The 17,535-nt window shown below is 46.2% G+C and overlaps 1 protein-coding gene across 1 annotated transcript in view; it reads left to right on the top strand.

Moving 5' to 3' along the window:
• aqr (aquarius intron-binding spliceosomal factor) overlaps positions 1-17,535 on the top strand; it is a 57,061-nt gene that overhangs the window by 24,921 nt on the left and 14,605 nt on the right. The window contains exons 22-32 of the mRNA XM_056589954.1: positions 724-965; positions 1,478-1,627; positions 2,531-2,600; positions 4,618-4,728; positions 5,330-5,439; positions 8,242-8,377; positions 10,284-10,493; positions 13,892-14,029; positions 14,160-14,231; positions 16,160-16,347; positions 17,144-17,315. Coding sequence (XP_056445929.1) covers positions 724-965; positions 1,478-1,627; positions 2,531-2,600; positions 4,618-4,728; positions 5,330-5,439; positions 8,242-8,377; positions 10,284-10,493; positions 13,892-14,029; positions 14,160-14,231; positions 16,160-16,347; positions 17,144-17,315 — 1,599 coding nt within the window. The remainder of the gene's footprint in view (positions 1-723; positions 966-1,477; positions 1,628-2,530; positions 2,601-4,617; positions 4,729-5,329; positions 5,440-8,241; positions 8,378-10,283; positions 10,494-13,891; positions 14,030-14,159; positions 14,232-16,159; positions 16,348-17,143; positions 17,316-17,535) is intronic.

The following is a 17,535-nucleotide window of genomic DNA, read 5'->3' as shown; positions in this document are numbered from 1 at the left end:
TGTTAATGTTTAATTTGTGGCTACTGCAGCCTTGCTTTGATCTGTTTTTGCTTTGATCCATATTCTGGCTGACTTCGTAGCACAACATTTCATTTGAAGGTTATTTCATTGAAAAATGAATACAGTTTTGTTTATGCCTAATGTGTTAAAACGCAATCATTTCTGTCAGAGCTGCTGCAGTAGAGAACCCAAAGCTGTTTTGACACGCAGAAAATATGCTTGATGAGGAAAAGTGAAGCACCTCTTCCTCGTCGTTGACGGCGACCGACATCAAAGTTTTGATGTCCTCTGGCCATTAGAATGTTTAAGACTGGTACTGACTGCTTCCAAGAATATAATGGCTAGCATTCAAATTCTCACTTAACTCTCAATCAAAGTATTACTGGTACCAATTATATGAGCCATTGAAATTGGTACAGATGTCCTTTTAGTTCTGCATCCAGCATTAAAGGCAGTTATTGGTGGTAATGCACCATAATGTTTGCCAACCACCATGAAGATCAAGAAAAAGAACCGTTCGGAATGGGAATGATAATTGCCACTCTTTTGCGTGATTTTCCGCGAGGAGGTCCGGGCCACTTGGCTGTCTTTGTATCCTTCAAGGACATATTATATAAATGCGGGTAACAGCTAACCTCCTGGCGCAATTGGAGCCCTTGCTTTGCATACAGTTCAAAATGTACATCACATGGACCTTTTGTTTACTCTTTCCATCCATCCCAGGCTGTGCTGGAGACAATCAGGAACCTGATGAACACAGAGTGCGTGGTGCCCGACTGGCTCCATGACATCATCCTGGGCTACGGCGACCCTGGGAGTGCCCACTACTCCAAAATGCCCAATCAGATCTCCTCCCTTGACTTCAACGACACCTTCCTGTCCCTGGACCACCTGCGCTCCTGTTTCCCTGGTTACACGGTGACGGTTGCCGAGGACAACCCCGAGCTGCAGGTGCCCCCCTTCAGGTGAGGAGTGGTGTAACTAAATTTGGTCACCTTGTCCCTCGGACCCATTGGTCCAGTGCCGAGCAAGCTTGCTTCAACCAGCTTCTTGATCTGTGCTGCAGTAGAATACATTGGCTAACTGCCCCCATTTAAAGGAGTTTGAGCCGTTATTCTTTAAAATTTTGTTCCTGTGCGATTGCCGGCACGAACGAAGGAATTTTTAAAGCAACATAGCCACACATGCAGTCTAAATTGTATGAAAGTATCGTAACTTTCAAAGCTCGCTAGATATTATCACCAATGGACGAATCGTTGAGCATTGCTGAGAATGGCTTTAATCAGTCACACCCTTAAATTGCTCCTTTTTCCCGTTGTATTCAATTATTCATTGGTCGTTATCAAGCCTAATTCTCTTTGTGCCCTTGGGCTTGTGTGTGTGTGTGTGTGTGTGTGTGTGTGTGTGTGTGTGTGTGTGTGTGTGTGTGTGTGTGTGTGTGTGTGTGTGTGTGTGTGTGTGTGTGTGTGTGTTTTAGAATCAAGTTCCCTGTTCCCAACAAGGAGGACAAAGGCAAAAAGAGGAGGGCGGACGGGGAAGAGGAGGAATCGCCCGCCGACAAGACACTGGTGGTCGTGCCCCACGTGCCCCTCAACCGGGGTCCCTATCCTTACAACCAGCCCAAACGGTGAGACACACAGGGCACCCCCCCGCTGCCATAACTCAACTGCATTGGCGACAGGTATGGCGTAAGTCTCTCAACAGGGGTTCACCCTAGCCTTCGCTAAGTGAAGAGGGTTCACCTCCTGTTCCCACAAGGTCACACCTCATCGTCGTTATTCACATGTAATGCACACACACAGGAGCTCTGCTTAGAACCCCAGCCAGATGTCTCTAGCTTCCATTTCAATACATGGCCCATGGGCTCAATGCAATATAATGGCAAATGAAAATACCTACCTTTTAGTATCGCCAACATTAGCGCAACCGTGGGGCATCCCACTGTTGGCACTGCCGTTGCGGTGTCTCTTTGATTTCACGTGAACACATAGTATAAATGAAGCCAGTGCTTATCCTCCTCACCATTAAAGCAACCCTTGCTGTTTGCATGCCTCATGCTGCATATCTTAGCCTTGGCAAACGCATGCTTTTCATATTGGCTGCTTCACGCATGCTGGTGACTCGTATGGTTTGTTGGCTGTAGGTGGTTATGTTACTGCTCTTTTGGAACGGGTTAGTGATATGTTAAGTGATATATTTGAGTATGTGTGAAGCTGGATGCATGAGGGTGAATATGGATGCCAAAAGGCTGGAAGAACATCTTGGATTTGCTTTTAGATAATGGAAATACGAAATAAAGACCCAATTTATTGACTGAAGCATATTTCTGAATGAATTATCAGCATGATCTTATCAGAATGGTAACTTATCTGATGAAAAGTTTGAGAATAGACGCATCAGCAAGCGTACTTTGTGAAGTAGCCCGTTTGGGTGGATATTTTCCAAATGTCAGCACCTGTCATGATATTGTATCATCACATTGTGCTAATGTTAAACATGATGGCTTTTCTGTTCACCGCTCTCCTTCCAGGAACACCATTCAATTCACTCCCACTCAGATAGAAGCAATCCGAGCTGGAATGCAGCCAGGATTAACCATGGTAGGAGCATCTCCCTGCAGTCATCCACACTAAAGATACACTGTTGGGCTAACACCATTCTACAGCCGCTTGTTAGCTAAAGTCATCAAAACTAGTTACACATGATCATTATTTTACCTTAATTACCTTAAAAGGACCTGTAACAGCAGGTTGCAAAGTCCACTGCATTTCCTTTGTCAAATGGGATTTTGTTAAAATGTGTATCTGACAAATTATCGTGTATTAATTGAGTATTGGGGCTAGTATTATTTATCATTATTTGACTCTCCTGTAATGTAATAGCCATAGTTTGATGGCCTGCAAGGTGATCCCGTGTGAAGAATGGCGGGCTTTAAAGATTCATTGTCCGCACTGCCTGCTTCTGCTATCAAACTGTACCTAATTCCTCATACAGAGGTTAAAATTCACTTCGGGGAAACGTCCTTTGTATAAATCGACCATGTAGACAGCCAATACACGGGGCTGGCACACGCATAGCCTATACGGGCATATCCCTATGGAGAAGTACGTAAGTGCTTGTTGCGTTCCAAACTTACGACCACAACCGTAGACATGTCATCCTGGCCCTGTATGGATAGCCCTGGTGGTGGCAGCTCACCCAGGCTTGTTTGACAAACTGGCCATTCCCTCTTGGTGAATGGTGGCTGGCACTGGGCCCTCACTCTGTGCTGTTATTTATTGTCCAATGAGAGGGGGTAAATATAAATACGGCAGGCGGGCTATCAGCAGTCGTAAAAACAAGTCGCCGTTTTGCGCGTATCACACTCTAGTTTCATCTCTCTCGCTCTCGCACCCGCACTCAGCCTCTCTTCTCCTCCCCCACACACTTTCTCTCTCTCTCCTCACATTCCCTTGTTCATGTGTAGCTGCGATGAGTTTGTCTGTATCTCTTTCTCCACGTCTCTATAATTTCTCTTCTCCTCAATGCGTCTCTCTCATGTGTGTCCCTGAGTTGCTACGCCGTATCTCTCTCTGTATCTGCCCCCCCTCCCCTTCTAACCCTTTCCCCTCCTCCTTTCCCGACACCCCTCCCTGGCATGTGTCAGTGTCGTTAGCAGCCAAGACAGACCACCCCCCCCAGACCTCCTCCTCCACCCTCTCCCTGTTCGCCTGGTGTGCCTTTCATCTCGCTGAAATCAAGGAGCAGTTTATGTGGCGTGTTATACAGAGGAGTCTACTAATTGTACTCCCAACTTATTTTTAGCTCACCCCGGGTAACACTGCACAAGGCTAAAATGTTTCATAAATATTCACCTAGTAGATTAGACGAGCATTATGCCCATAGTTGAGTACAAGGAAGGTTGTTTTCGTTATTATAATTAAATATGCGTATGGATGCAGCGGTGTTATCTGGATAACGAGCTCAAAAGGGATACAAACTATATTCTGCTGTATAATGACCTGCCCCCTTCCTGTGTGAAGGTGGCGTGTTCTTGCATCCCTTGGGCTCTGACCTGGTGCACCGTGCACATAGCATGCTCCCGGGCAGGCCTTAACTGCTCATGCGTGGCTCACTTCATTCAGAAGAATGGCAGCCCCATCACGCACTACAATGCCACCTCAAAAGTTTGACTTAAAGGCCCCATATTTTACCACCAGCTGTGAGAATGATTAACCGTTTCAAAAATCGTCCCTGCCCTGTTACTTAGTGGCATCCCAAGTTGGCGTGTCCACCTGGGTGTTTTATGTATAGATAAGCCCACCAGTTGCTACCGTCCACTAGGTGGACTGATCTATCCAGCATACGTCTAGTTTGACATTCCCACTTGTGAGTCACAGGGCAGATGGCTTGTAATGGCTAATCTAACTCATACCAGGTGTTCCAATAGGAGCCTTTTAACTCAATACCCAGTTTTGAAGAGTAAACTAATTGGGATTTCTAAATATTTCCTCAAATTACCTCAAATTGCCAGAAACTCTAATATTCACAAGCATTAACGGTGGAAAAAATCAACTTATTTTTATTTTGTGTGAACTATTGTGTTCCCTACGTGATCACCTCCACTTCATCCCACAGGTCGTGGGTCCACCCGGCACAGGAAAGACCGACGTTGCGGTCCAGATCATCTCCAACCTCTACCACAACTTCCCCGAACAGAGGACGCTCATCGTCACACACTCTAACCAGGTAACACATGCTCCCACACACCAACACATCATTCAAATAACACCAAGGACAATAAATTGAACTTAGTCCAAGACGGCGAATTAGGGTATTTATTATTTTTTTCAGCATTATCAGGCCTTATTATCCTATTTCAGATATGTTTTTTTCTAGAGGAGTTTGAATCAATTGTATAATCTTCTTAAAATAACCTGGATTCAAGTCTGTAGTTCTGCATTGTTCCTTAATCAAGTGGAAAGCTGAATGCTTTATAGAGCAACTTGTTCCCTCTCTATTTAATTATGAAGTAATCTGCTGGTGTTTTCACGCTGGTGGCCGCTCAGTATCTAATATATGTGAAATGTATCCAGAGAAGGCATAGCTGAATGCGAGTACCCCAGAATTTTCAGTGGTTATAAGTCCTCGGACATCAATGGCTCAATAAACTTTGTTTTTTTGGGCGCACATAACCCAGTTGCTAGTGTGTGTGTGTGTGTGTGTGTTTGTTCGTCCTTATGCTCTTCTGCATGGATGAACCAGAGGTTCTTTCTGGTCACATAAACACATTCATAAGTCAAGTGGACCTTCCCTGTCTGAATGGGTTTCTGTGTACCTCGACCCCCAGGCGCTGAACCAGCTGTTTGAGAAGATCATAGCACTGGACATCGACGAGCGTCACCTCCTGCGTATGGGTCACGGAGAGGAGGCGCTAGAGACTGAGAAGGACTTCAGCAGGTGAGACTAGAGCCGGGCAGGGGGACACACACACACACACACACACACACACACACACACACACACACACACACACACACACACACACACACACACACACACACACACCATGCTCAAACAAAGATGTACAGAAATGATGTAAATGCTTATAATAACTTATCAAATAGAATGTGCTGACAGTGAAACTCAGAAGCCAGACTAACCACACAGAGACTACACACAGAGCTACTACAAAGACACACAGGGACTACAAAGACAGCTGTTCAGAGCAGTGTGAGTGTAAGTGATCTCCCCCAGCAGCCCTCCAATCAGTGGCATTGTCTCCCAGATTATCCCTTTGGACATGGGTGTGGCCAGGCTAGAGTTGACCTTGTACCCAGACTTAAAGACCTGTTTGAAGCGGAGCAGGTGCCCCCGTGCCACACAAGCTGATCCACAGCCTGGGCAGCAGAGTCCTGCCTTTCTAGCCATCCCCAAAAGCACTTCAAGACATGGGGAGTTTGGAGCGTGTTCTAATATTTAAAATCATGTGAAAAGTGCAGAAAGTTCAACCACTAAATAATGAAAACCACAGTGGTTGACAGCGTAGTTTTCTGCTCTTCTGATTCCTGTGAAATATATTGTGGGCCTAGTTTGGTGAGTATTTTGGATTTCTGTTTGAAATCGCATAAAAAAAGAGATGCCCCAGTAAGCACAACGTTCAACCACTGACTCATGAATACCACAGTGGTTGACAAAGTAGGTGGCTGCTGGTATGATATCTGCGTGCGTGTGTTCAAGTGTGTGTGAGAGATGCACCTTGAGGGACATGACTCAGGCCCGGGCTAGTGAGTCATCGAGGGGGGCGAAGGAAGGGAAGCCTGTACACTTGACTCCCTCAACCTGAGAGAGATGCATTCACAGACAATACCTCAGGATAACCTCAGCCTTAACTGACACATGGCTGCAATCATACCCACCCCATCGCATTTCTGCATGCATCAGCCAAAACACGTCTCCCCCTCCCCTGTAACTAACCACCCTCTCCTCAGAACAATTACGGGCCCTTTGAATATAAATTGCCCGTTATCATTGAATATTAATTTAGCATTTTCCATGCGGTTTCTATTTTTAAGTGCCTCGTAGCCTACATTCTTAATCACCATCTGTGGCACTGAAACACAGAGTATAGCTCTTAGCGATGCTTGGAATAAGCAGACGCACAGCACCGCGCATGTCACTCAGATTTGCCACCCCGCCAGCAACCGGTGTGAAGCATGGCATGTGATGGATGGGGAACACCAATGCATGCAATGGCGCACGTCGCCATACCTGTAAATTATGCAGCGGCTACCGGCGGAACCTAAACGGGAAGACGAAATGTAGGCGGAACAGAAGATACCTCAGTGTTCACCGAAATGCTAGCTTCCCTCACTGCCCCCCTCCATCCTTCTCGTTATCTACTATTCTGCGTCCACCCACTTTTCTTATTGACACCAAGGAAAAGGCAGGCGGAGCCGTCTGCCCTGCCTTACGGAGGTGATAGGCTCCGGCAGCATTAATTAGCCACGTTTCCCCCGACGGTTCACAATGAATAGCCTGCGTGTTAAACGAGATGTGGGGTGTGAAGAGCTATGGTGGAGACTGTACCTGGTGCCTGTATTAATCGTCATGGTAACTATTGCAGCTATAACGTTGGTGAAGTTATTCGGTCGAACGCTGTGAAAACCAGTGTGAACGAGTTTAAGGGTTCTAGGGTTCTTTATTTTGACAGCGCGCCAGTTTTAAGGTAATGAAGAATCGGGTTTGTTGTATTCAGCAAAAGAAATGCGACTTTTTGTAGCTACAGTCTACTCCCACTCCCAGCCGCAGTCAGTGATTAAGTTTAACACAGCACACCTTACATTGTTTTATTTTGTTTTTTGGACCACAAACAAAACAATCGCTGCCAATGCATAATGCTGACAAACCAAAATTTGTTAAAAAATGCAGTCACGTATACCGTTTTTATTTAAGTTCCTGTTCCGTTCCTGACAGAGTGCATCACTGGCTTTGTCATACTGGGAAAGGTCACTCCACACACGTATTGAATTGTACCGAAGCCAAGCCAGGCACGGCCATGCCAGGAAGGGCCGTGCCATTGTGTCTGAGTAACCTGCTGACTTGGGGACCTTGACGAGGAGTCTAAAAATAACGCATTTAACATTTGAAACAGCATGTCCCCCTGTATTTGTGCATCATGGCATGGTTATTAGTGGCACCTTTGCATCCATCCCTACGTGATGTTATCCTAGTTTATCCCACCTATAGGAGATATGTTCCCCTTAGGTTTAACAATAGAACATTTATCGTCAGGCAGAATTAAAGGCATTAATGGAATACTGCAGGCTAAAACATGTTAAGATTGGTAATGTACAAAGCAATCCATGTTCTATTTCAGCCTTTTGTGTCGTATTTTCCTTTGCCTACATTTCTGGAGACGATACTACATCACAAGGAGACATTTCTGCAGTTGTTACAATGGGGTTTAATTAGAGATGAGGTTTTCAAATAGCTGTTGCATCAACCATAAGCATCAGATATTAGTTGAACATCCATATGACAACTTGTCATATGGAAATTCAGTATTGACAACAACGCATTCAATTGCGGTAGTCGTATCTTGTGCCTTTACTAACCAAATCGAATGCGTTCACACTGGTGCTTGCCTAGCTCGCTGCCTCGGCTGTGTTATCTATCGCAGGGAGCTATTGCAGGTATGGCTATGATCATCTGTTCACGCCGGTGCTAACCTAGGGAATGTGATGTGTGTGTGTCTTGCAGGTATGGCAGGGTGAACTACGTCCTGGCAAGAAGACTGGAGCTGCTCGGGGAGGTGGGAAGGCTGCAGGAGAGCCTGGGTGTGCCGGGAGATGTCTCCTACACATGTGAGACCGCTGGACACTTCTACCTCTACCAGGTAACGCAACTTACTCCTGTTAGCCTGGCACCTGCACATTCATGGTTTATTTGACCATGTCTAAACCATTAAAAGTCATCAACCCAGGGAATTATTCCTCATTAAAATGAACGTGTGACAATCCAATTTTGATAAAAACGACAGCTGCAGTGAATATATCGTGTAGTGTAGGTGTCACTTTCATGACGACAACTTCTCCCTACAGTGGTGTTTCGACTTCAATTTAAATGAAGCAATGTCCAAGCGGATGGTGTGCAGTTCGGTCAAAGAAGGCCTGAAATGAAATCTTTATGTATTTCATGTCACGTGAGCGTTTGCACTAGAGAGCATTAGAAAACGTGTAAGTCACGCATTTCTTCATTGTGTTATGCCTTTCGATTCCTAGTCACCGCAACATGGTGTAAAGCTGCTGTTCTGTGTGTCGTTTGTCATCGGACTAAAATAGTCCTCGGGCAATTCTACAGCGAACACGGCGATGGCTCCGTCACCCCACAATCCGCCAGTGGCTCGAATGGCACCGAGCAGACTTTTCCTGAATAGCTAAACATTGATAACCATATAGAGTGGTCTGCGAGAAGACAGAAGGCGGAACATCGTTTTATATCCCCGTCGTAGATCTTCACACTGCTGATCCATGCGGTTTGGCCTGGTTTATTTATACCGGAGCACATCCAGTTACCCATCCCGAACCTCCCTTTATCCAAAGGGGCCACCGCGGCTCCATCTGCCCAGTCGACGTGCACCCGGATAATATCCTTCCGTGTTTATTCTCGTCGCCTAATTATCGCTCTCCTCTCGGGGCCCCGGGAAGAAATAAAAAGCCATTGCAGACAATTGCTTCCTCCTGGTGCGGCGCATCATTAGAAGGCCCTTAAAATAGCCGTCGGTGGCAGAGGAGGAACTGCGGGTGTACCTAGTGTCTCCTCCTTGCCCGTCCCTGAGAGTGTGAGTCTTTTATGTAATGGCTCGCAGGCTGCGGCAGTAGAGGAATGCCACTGATGCAGTGCAGTCAGTTGAAATAAGATACGAGATTGGATTGAATAGAATTTCATAGTGTGTGTGTGTGTGTGTGTGTGTGTGTGTGTGTGTGTGTGTGTGTGTCACTCACGTTCAAAATAACATGGACGCTCGTATTCATATGCTTTTGGCCTATGATGGCCGGGCTCTCTTGATTCCTACAGGACTTCTTAATTAGATAAACTAGTTATTAAGTGAGGTCATCTTTATCACCTATTACCAATATCATCCTAAATAATGGCACTCATTTGTACACTTTCAAATTCCCAATTATAACAATGGAGGTCACCTTCTTTCCTACAGTAACTGTTAACATTACATACATTACATAGAAAAAAGGGTTAGGGTTAGAAAAAATTGGTGGATCATGATTCCATTTTCCACACACCATAAATCAAACAAACGGGAATTCATGTTTCTTAAAGGACATATCACAAACGATTTATGTATGCTCTGTCGGATTCATTTGAGCCCCTGCAAGTCTCGCTGCATGTGTTAACGTGCAAATCGCTCTGTCAATATCTCTCCACCATTGAGCAGACCTTTTAAAAAGTGGTGTTGCCCGCCGGCCATAACAGCAACTTTGGGCAGATGGTTACCCGTTTTTCACACCAATTAACCACTGTTTGTTTTTAAGGTGCTGTTTAAGGTTATTTATATATATGTCGTGTACACCGTTATTTCAGTTTGATCGTTTTTCATGCTTGATGTTTGTGTGTGTGAGTGTGTGCGTGTGTACATTTGCGTGTGTACATTGTACACATATAAGTGTAGCTTTCCAATTGAGCTTGTGCTGGTATGTGTTAGAAAAGGTAGCCCGAGTGGTGCCAGTTCAGACTCCTAACACCCTGGAGGGGGGGCTGCCGCCTCTACCCTATCCCCACCGCAGGTGATCTCTCGCTGGGAGCAGTACATGAGCAAGGTCCGGCCAAAGCAGGGCAAGCCGGTGGAGGCCGAGGCGGTGGCCGCCCACTTCCCCTTCCACGAGTACTTCTCCAACGCCCCGCAGCCGGTGTTCACGGGCCGCACGTATGAGGAGGACATGGACATCGCCGAGGGCTGCTACCGCCACATCAAGAAGATCTTCACTCAGCTGGAGGTAAACAAACACAAGAGCACAAGCACGAGCACATTTTCAAGTCTTTCGAAAATAATGTACGTGAAATGAGAGAGGCTAAAGGTTCGAGAGTTTGGCTCCAAGCCGACAGGTTCTCGGTTCCAGCCCAGATTTCCGCAGTCTACCCGTTAACTGCCGAACCCTTACCTACACTACATGCAAAGTTGTTTTTGAAAAAAGCATCTGCTGAATGACTGCTGTTATGAACTGTACACACATACACCAACACACCATCAACATACCCGCAAACAGATGGAACTACACACATACCTCCCCCGTAATGGTTTCGCATAATCAAACAAACAGCAACAAATGTGCAAATTCTACGTCAGCTGGTTTTCCCTGCCGCTCCAGGACAGTGAGCCAGCTGTGGGTCCAGGTATGTCTTGTCCCTGACAGCCCACCTGTCTCCCTGCTCCTACTCACGTCAACACGCCATGCCTTGACGTGTTAACACGGCTACGATACATAATTTGATCTTGTATTTCCCCATCACCGCGTCGTCAGTGATTTATTGGATACATCAGGTATTTCGTGCAGATAAACAACTGTGATTCCAAGGTGAAACCCACTAAGCCTAATGGCAGTGTGCTGATTTAGAAACATAAACAATTTTTACTTTGGTTTCTCAGGCAGGATAGTCTTGTTGTGGTCTAGCCCTGACATCTAACCTAGAGGTTTTCGATTTAAACATCAATGTCAGGAGGCTACCTGTAGGCATCCATCGTTGAGCAAGAAGCCCAACCCCTAACTGCTCCGTAATGACTGAATATATCTCAAAATAGATTCACTGTATGTCGCTTTCGACCCAAGCGTCTGCTAAATCGCTTAATGGTGAATAGATATTTTGCAATTGTTCCCCTAGTCCCAAGGATGTACTGTCATTCCCGACTCAAGAAAGGCACAACAATAACGCAGCAGATTTATGGGGGGGATGGCGAAGGCCCCGAGAGAAGCAATATAAAAGTTATTGGCTGGATGTAATATCCCACACATGTGTTGACCTTGCTTTCTCCTGCCATTCCCCCGCACCCAGCCTCCTCACCTTCCCTCCTCCTGCTGTATCACTGCATCTAACACCAGGCTCTAGAGCCCGGTCCATGCCCCGCCCTGCTGCAGTGCATCCGTGTGTAGGGACGCCACTCCTGACTCACACACACACACACACACACACACACACACACACACACACACACACACACACACACACACACACACACACACACACACACACACACACACACACACACACACACACACACACACCTGCAGAGGAGAGGAAGTTGAATGCGGATGAATCTGCCCGCCCCTCCCCCTTCCCTCTCATCTCTTTTTTTTTTGGTTGTATTTTTGCTAGCTAAACTCGATTTGGAACACGGCGCTTTTCGATGAGCCCGCAAGAACATTCTGGCTCTCTGTTTTTGAGTGCAGTCGTGGCGTACGGGTAGAGAAGGCACATACAGGGGACAGAAGGACATACTGTGTCTGCTGCTGCTAGACATTCCTCCCCCCCCCCCCCCCAGCAGTCACTCTGTCTTCTTACTGTCATTGTTCGCCACTCTTCAAGAACACTTTCTCCCTTTCTCTCCTGGCCCACTTGTCGTGTGTGTGTGTGTGAGAATCCTTCCATTCTCATGGTTTCACTTCACCCTTCATCTGCTCTGGAGCCTCCAGGGTGGTAAAAATAGAGCTCATCAATGTTGCATGTTTTGATCGGTTTAATATTTATGTTAAAATAGTAACACATCAAATATTTATGCCCTGACATCCTCAGAGACTATCACTCTCTTTCCACTGCTGTTAGTCTCTCTCTCTCTCTCTCTCTCTCTCTCTCTCTCTCTCTCTCTCTCTCTCTCTCTCTCTCTCTCTCTCTCTCTCTCTCTCTCTCTCTCTCTCTCTCTCTCTCTCTCTCTCTCTCTCTCTCTCTCTCTCTCTTTTCCCCCCCCCCGACACCACTCTTTCAACCCACATTCCCTAATCACAGCATGAGTTTCATGGTGCTATGATATGAGCAAACTCCCTTTGCTGAAGGCATCAGACATCCTTTTTAGTGTGGCTGGATGGGATAAATAGCAGGGTAAACAGCCTGCCCCCAGCTCACCCGACCCCAACATGCCTGGTTAGAGGATCCGCCTTGAAGTGCGTTCAGGGCTCGTATCGAACGGTAACCCACACCCTGTGCTCCTCCCTTTCTCCTCCCAACCTCCCACCCCAGGCAGCCGCCAAGGATATGGGAAAGGGAAGAGTGGAGCATGGAGTCCCATTAGGCGGAGAGATTGGGTTCATGATTGGGATGGGGGGGGGTGGGGACACAGGACCCCCCCCGCTCAAATAACTGTTTTTGAGGAGTGTATTATTCTGGCTGGAGTGTGTTCCAGGGGCATCTTCTAAGACAGTCACCCGCCGCCACCCTGCACTCATGCGTACACATACTTCCTTTTGTTCATGTCTTCATGCTTTGCCAACCCCTTGTTGCTATATATAGCTTTTCTGACCCATACAAGATGCATCCTTCAAACATGCTCTGCACATGTTAACACATGTTGCATGTTGTTCACAAATTCTGGGAGGCCTGAATCATTCTTACCCTTATGGTTCTAGCTTTCCGCGCTGGAATGGAGAGCGCTGAATCAAAGTGCTGTCTTTTCAAGCATACATGTCATGGAAGGGTCAGATTTATATTTTTCACTATTGGGTGACAACAATGTCATAATTAGTTTGGTCATTGTCAATTATAGCCGCTTCCCTGTATGTATTAACAGTGTTTAGTTTGGAAAACATGTGGACATTGATGTATGGGTCGTGTTTTAATCCAAATATTGAGGGGAACCTCTCTACTATGACGATCTGCTGCTATTACTTTACCTAGCCTCAGATAATGACACTATCCATCACTTTCACAGGGTGTCAAACATAATCAGCTACAAATGGTTGGAGGAATGGCGCTGTAAGTGCAATTAACGTTCTCTAAACCCCATTCATACGCCAGTGGGAGCCAAACAGAAACCATGTCACTTTTTGTAAGAGGATTGAGCGTGTTGCAGATTTCGGACCCCAGTAGCTAAAACATATTTTCCAGAGGAAGATTTTGTCGGCTACTTTGCAGCTGGGTACATACCTTTCGTATCAGACCCATTGACGCTCCATCTTAGATGTGTTAAGTAGACACATCTAAGTTAAACACATTTATTTCTAGTGCTAGTGTTAAGCAATAGAGATAACACTTTAAATGCCAGGCGGGAAATATAGGCGTTACAGGACCAAAAAGTTGACAATGCGAGATTCTGAAATCACTTTAGATAGAATACAATCATACCGATCATTATTGCTCCTTACTCATAGTTCCTTTACCCTTCCATCTCTTCCTTCACACCCTGCAGGAGTTCAGGGCCTTTGAGCTGCTGAGGAGCGGTTTGGACCGCTCCAAGTATCTGCTTGTGAAGGAGGCCAAAATCATCGCCATGACCTGCACGCACGCCGCCCTGAAGCGCCATGACCTGGTGGAGCTGGGCTTCAAGGTAGGTCTCCAGCAACCCACCGACAACCACTGACTCAAACCACCTTAGACCTCATTACTTATGTCTAAACGTCTTTTAAATCCTGTTAGTTCGATTTTTTATTTGGATCCTATGTTTTTGACCCCTTCAGTACGACAACATCCTGATGGAAGAATCGGCTCAGATTCTGGAGATCGAGACCTTCATCCCTCTCCTCCTACAGGTAATTAAGATTTGAGGCCACTATGTCATATACAAAATGACAACATGCAAGCTTAAGTACTAAAGCCCCTTTTAAAATCATAAACTGTTTTCGCCCGCTAGACAAACACTCGATAAAGTGCGCTAAATGTATTGGCGTGCAGATATCACTTCCTAGCTCCCTCCTTCCCCACACAGCATGAGGGCATCTCTGCCACCCTGCTCCCTCTCTCTGCAGATGATGTTCTGATTAATGAAGCTTGAGCCGAGTAATGGGGCCTGTCTTTGGCGCTGGGCCCTTAATTGTGTGAAGTAGTCCAAATGCATGTTTACCGACGAGGGTATTAAGCACACTAGCCAGTCCAAGGACCTCGACGGGTACCCCCTCCTCTCCCTCCCTCCATCGCCACCTCTCCTCCTTCTTCCTCTTCTCTTCCTCCCCCCCCTCCCCAACCCCCCCACCAATACAATTTCCCCCATCCCTCCCTCCCCCCCTCCCTCCCCCCACCTCCTTCCAGAGTGGGAGACGATGCCACGCTACAAAGCACTTATTCCTTCTCCTCCTCCTTCTGTTGCATCACATTGTAGTCCCTCTCTGTGAGCTCTTATCGGTGATTAAAACCAGTGCAGGGCTTATTAAGGTTTGTGTGTGTGCCGTTTGTCTGGGGTCACACTCCAATTAACCCTTACATTAAATTAGCAACAGCACTGCAGCAGTTACATGGTGGCCTGTCTGTGTCAAACTCAACAAGCATACAATGTGGAGTTGCCTTGAAAAACATTGGTTCACTTTAGCTCAAATGGAAAAAAATCTAAAAACTGTCAAGGTGGGACAGTTGAAACGGAGCTAGCTGGGACACATACACACATGTTGTCCGCATACACACGCCTGCATATTAAACAGTAAATGAATGACTGAATGAAAAGTAAGACTCAACACCACTGTCCACTGCAGAAATAAGTCAATGTACTTATTTAAACAGCAGCAGAAGAAAAACATTACAGTTTGGGTAAATTGTGTGAACTGAACCATTGTCTCAATTCACTAATTTACCCCAATCTCCAAAGATTGATTGCATATTTCCCTCTTAATTATACCCATGCGTGGCTATGCGGCCGCTTGTGTCTTTGGAAAGACCACGCACGAGTAACAAACCAGATGCTCGCGGCACGGTTGACAATGAAAACGGCGGAGCGAGTAGAACAGGTGGTGCAGCTGCGACGTGATAACTGGCATCTCGTGTCAGTTGAAACTCGGAACTGCTCGCCACCAACAGCTGCCCAAATAGGTCAACCTTAGTCAGAAAATATTTTAGAAAGGGAGCAAAAGGGATGAAGACACTCATGTGAAGAAGTGGGAAGAGTGATCAGAGATGCATAATTTGTCGTCCTCCCCACCCCTCATCCTATCCAACCCTCATTAATGGTTAGTTCCTGTTAAAATGGAAATGTGATGATTTAATTATTCAGCAAGTCGTGGAGGAGCACTAAAATACCCCATGACTCTGCTGAGGTGTCAAATAGCAAGGCACGGAATATGTCACAGAAATGGAGAACTGTCTCTTTGCATTCTGTGTCCATCTTCCCCCCAACCCCCTCACTGCTTCCTTATTAACGATCCCAAAAAAAGGGGGGTCTAGTCTATAATGCGTTCACCCTCCTGAGACGGGTTTGGAATCGACAGGTAAAAAGATCATTAATTTCCCACAGGCCCCCTGATGTGCTCATTTGTCCAGAAGCAGATTGTTCATTAGAAGCTTACAGTGAAGCCTGCTTTTGTATCTTATTCCACGGAACAAACTCATTATAAAGACAATGGAGAAAAAAAAGATAACTTTCTAACAATTTACTGCTTTTGAAGAGTAGCAATACAACCATTGAGGCCTTGGATGTTTTCGCACTGGATACGACCACACATCTAGACCCACTGTACAACTCGACCCCTACTAGAACCCAGCGGACGGCTACAGCCGGCTGAAGCGGTGGATCATGATCGGGGACCACCACCAGCTGCCCCCCGTCATCAAGAACATGGCCTTCCAGAAGTACTCCAACATGGAGCAGTCCCTCTTCACCCGCTTCGTCCGCCTGGGGGTGCCCACCGTGGACCTGGACGCCCAGGGCCGTGCTCGCGCCAGGTCGGTCATATCGGGATTGATTCTTCAACGCCGTCAGGGCTAATGGTCATTATTGATCCTCAATGATTGGTTGTAGGACATGGAGGGCCGTGTCCCTGGGGGGGCGGGGGATGGGTAAGTGGCTAGGTTGTGTTGGCTTCCAGCCAAAATGTACGGGGTCGTCACCCAAATGTATTCCTTGGGCAAGATACCCTCACCGTTACTTGCTCTGATGTCTGAATTCATTGCAATGTTTCTGGATAGAATCCCATGAATAACTATTTGGTGATACTGAAATACTGTCTTTTCAAAGGAACTTTGAACTGATCATTTTTAAAGCTGCCACATCGAAACAGTTCTAGAAGCAACCTGTTCTTAATAAGTAACAGCAATAAGACTAGAGCAACATCGATCAGATAAACACGTGAACTGGAGACGTTCTTCTGTAAATGCTGTCTGGCAACAGAAGGTCCGGGGTGTTTTGGTGTAACGGCGATGTGTACCAGTAACTCTCAAGCCCTCTTATTATATTATGATATAAAATCGCACGCCTGCCACCAAGCCGTAAAATAAAGTACAATAAATTGGCTCATTTGGGGGATAAAAAATATATATAACGATAAAATAAATATTTACGTATGTAGGGTTTCATGATTACACACAGTGTAATCATGTTTAAATTAGACGTGGTTAAGTTTCTTTGAACCCTAGAAAATGATGTCACCTAACAGAATGATTGTTTTACATCCTTTCTAAAGAAGGGAGCTTTCTTGTCAGTCTGGCTGAATGTTCATGTTTCCCCCCCATGTCCTCACAGCCTGTGTAAACTGTACAACTGGCGCTACAAGCAGCTGGGGAACCTGCCCCACGTCCAGCAGCTGCCCCAGTTCCAGGTGCCCAACCCCGGCCTCACCTACGACTTCCAGCTGGTCAACGTGGAGGACTTCAACGGAGTGGGAGAGTCTGAGCCCAACCCCTACTTCTATCAGGTCAGTTACAGTATTTAATGTGGACGCACACATGTGTACACACACACATCTGTATCATGTTCGAACAGTGCTATTTCTAAAACAAACACGCACACACACAAATTGCGTGGACTGAGCACACATCTGTAATATGAGGAGATATACATAATACCATTTCAACGTCCACACATTATATCAACTGTTAACAATATATCAGGCGTACAACGACACACCTTTTTGG

This window comes from Gadus chalcogrammus, chromosome 5 (assembly GCF_026213295.1).
Source record: "Gadus chalcogrammus isolate NIFS_2021 chromosome 5, NIFS_Gcha_1.0, whole genome shotgun sequence".
Classification (NCBI taxonomy): Eukaryota; Metazoa; Chordata; class Actinopteri; order Gadiformes; family Gadidae; genus Gadus; species Gadus chalcogrammus.
The sequence above is the reverse complement of the archived record's forward strand: the minus strand, read 5'-3'. Positions and strand labels throughout refer to the sequence as shown.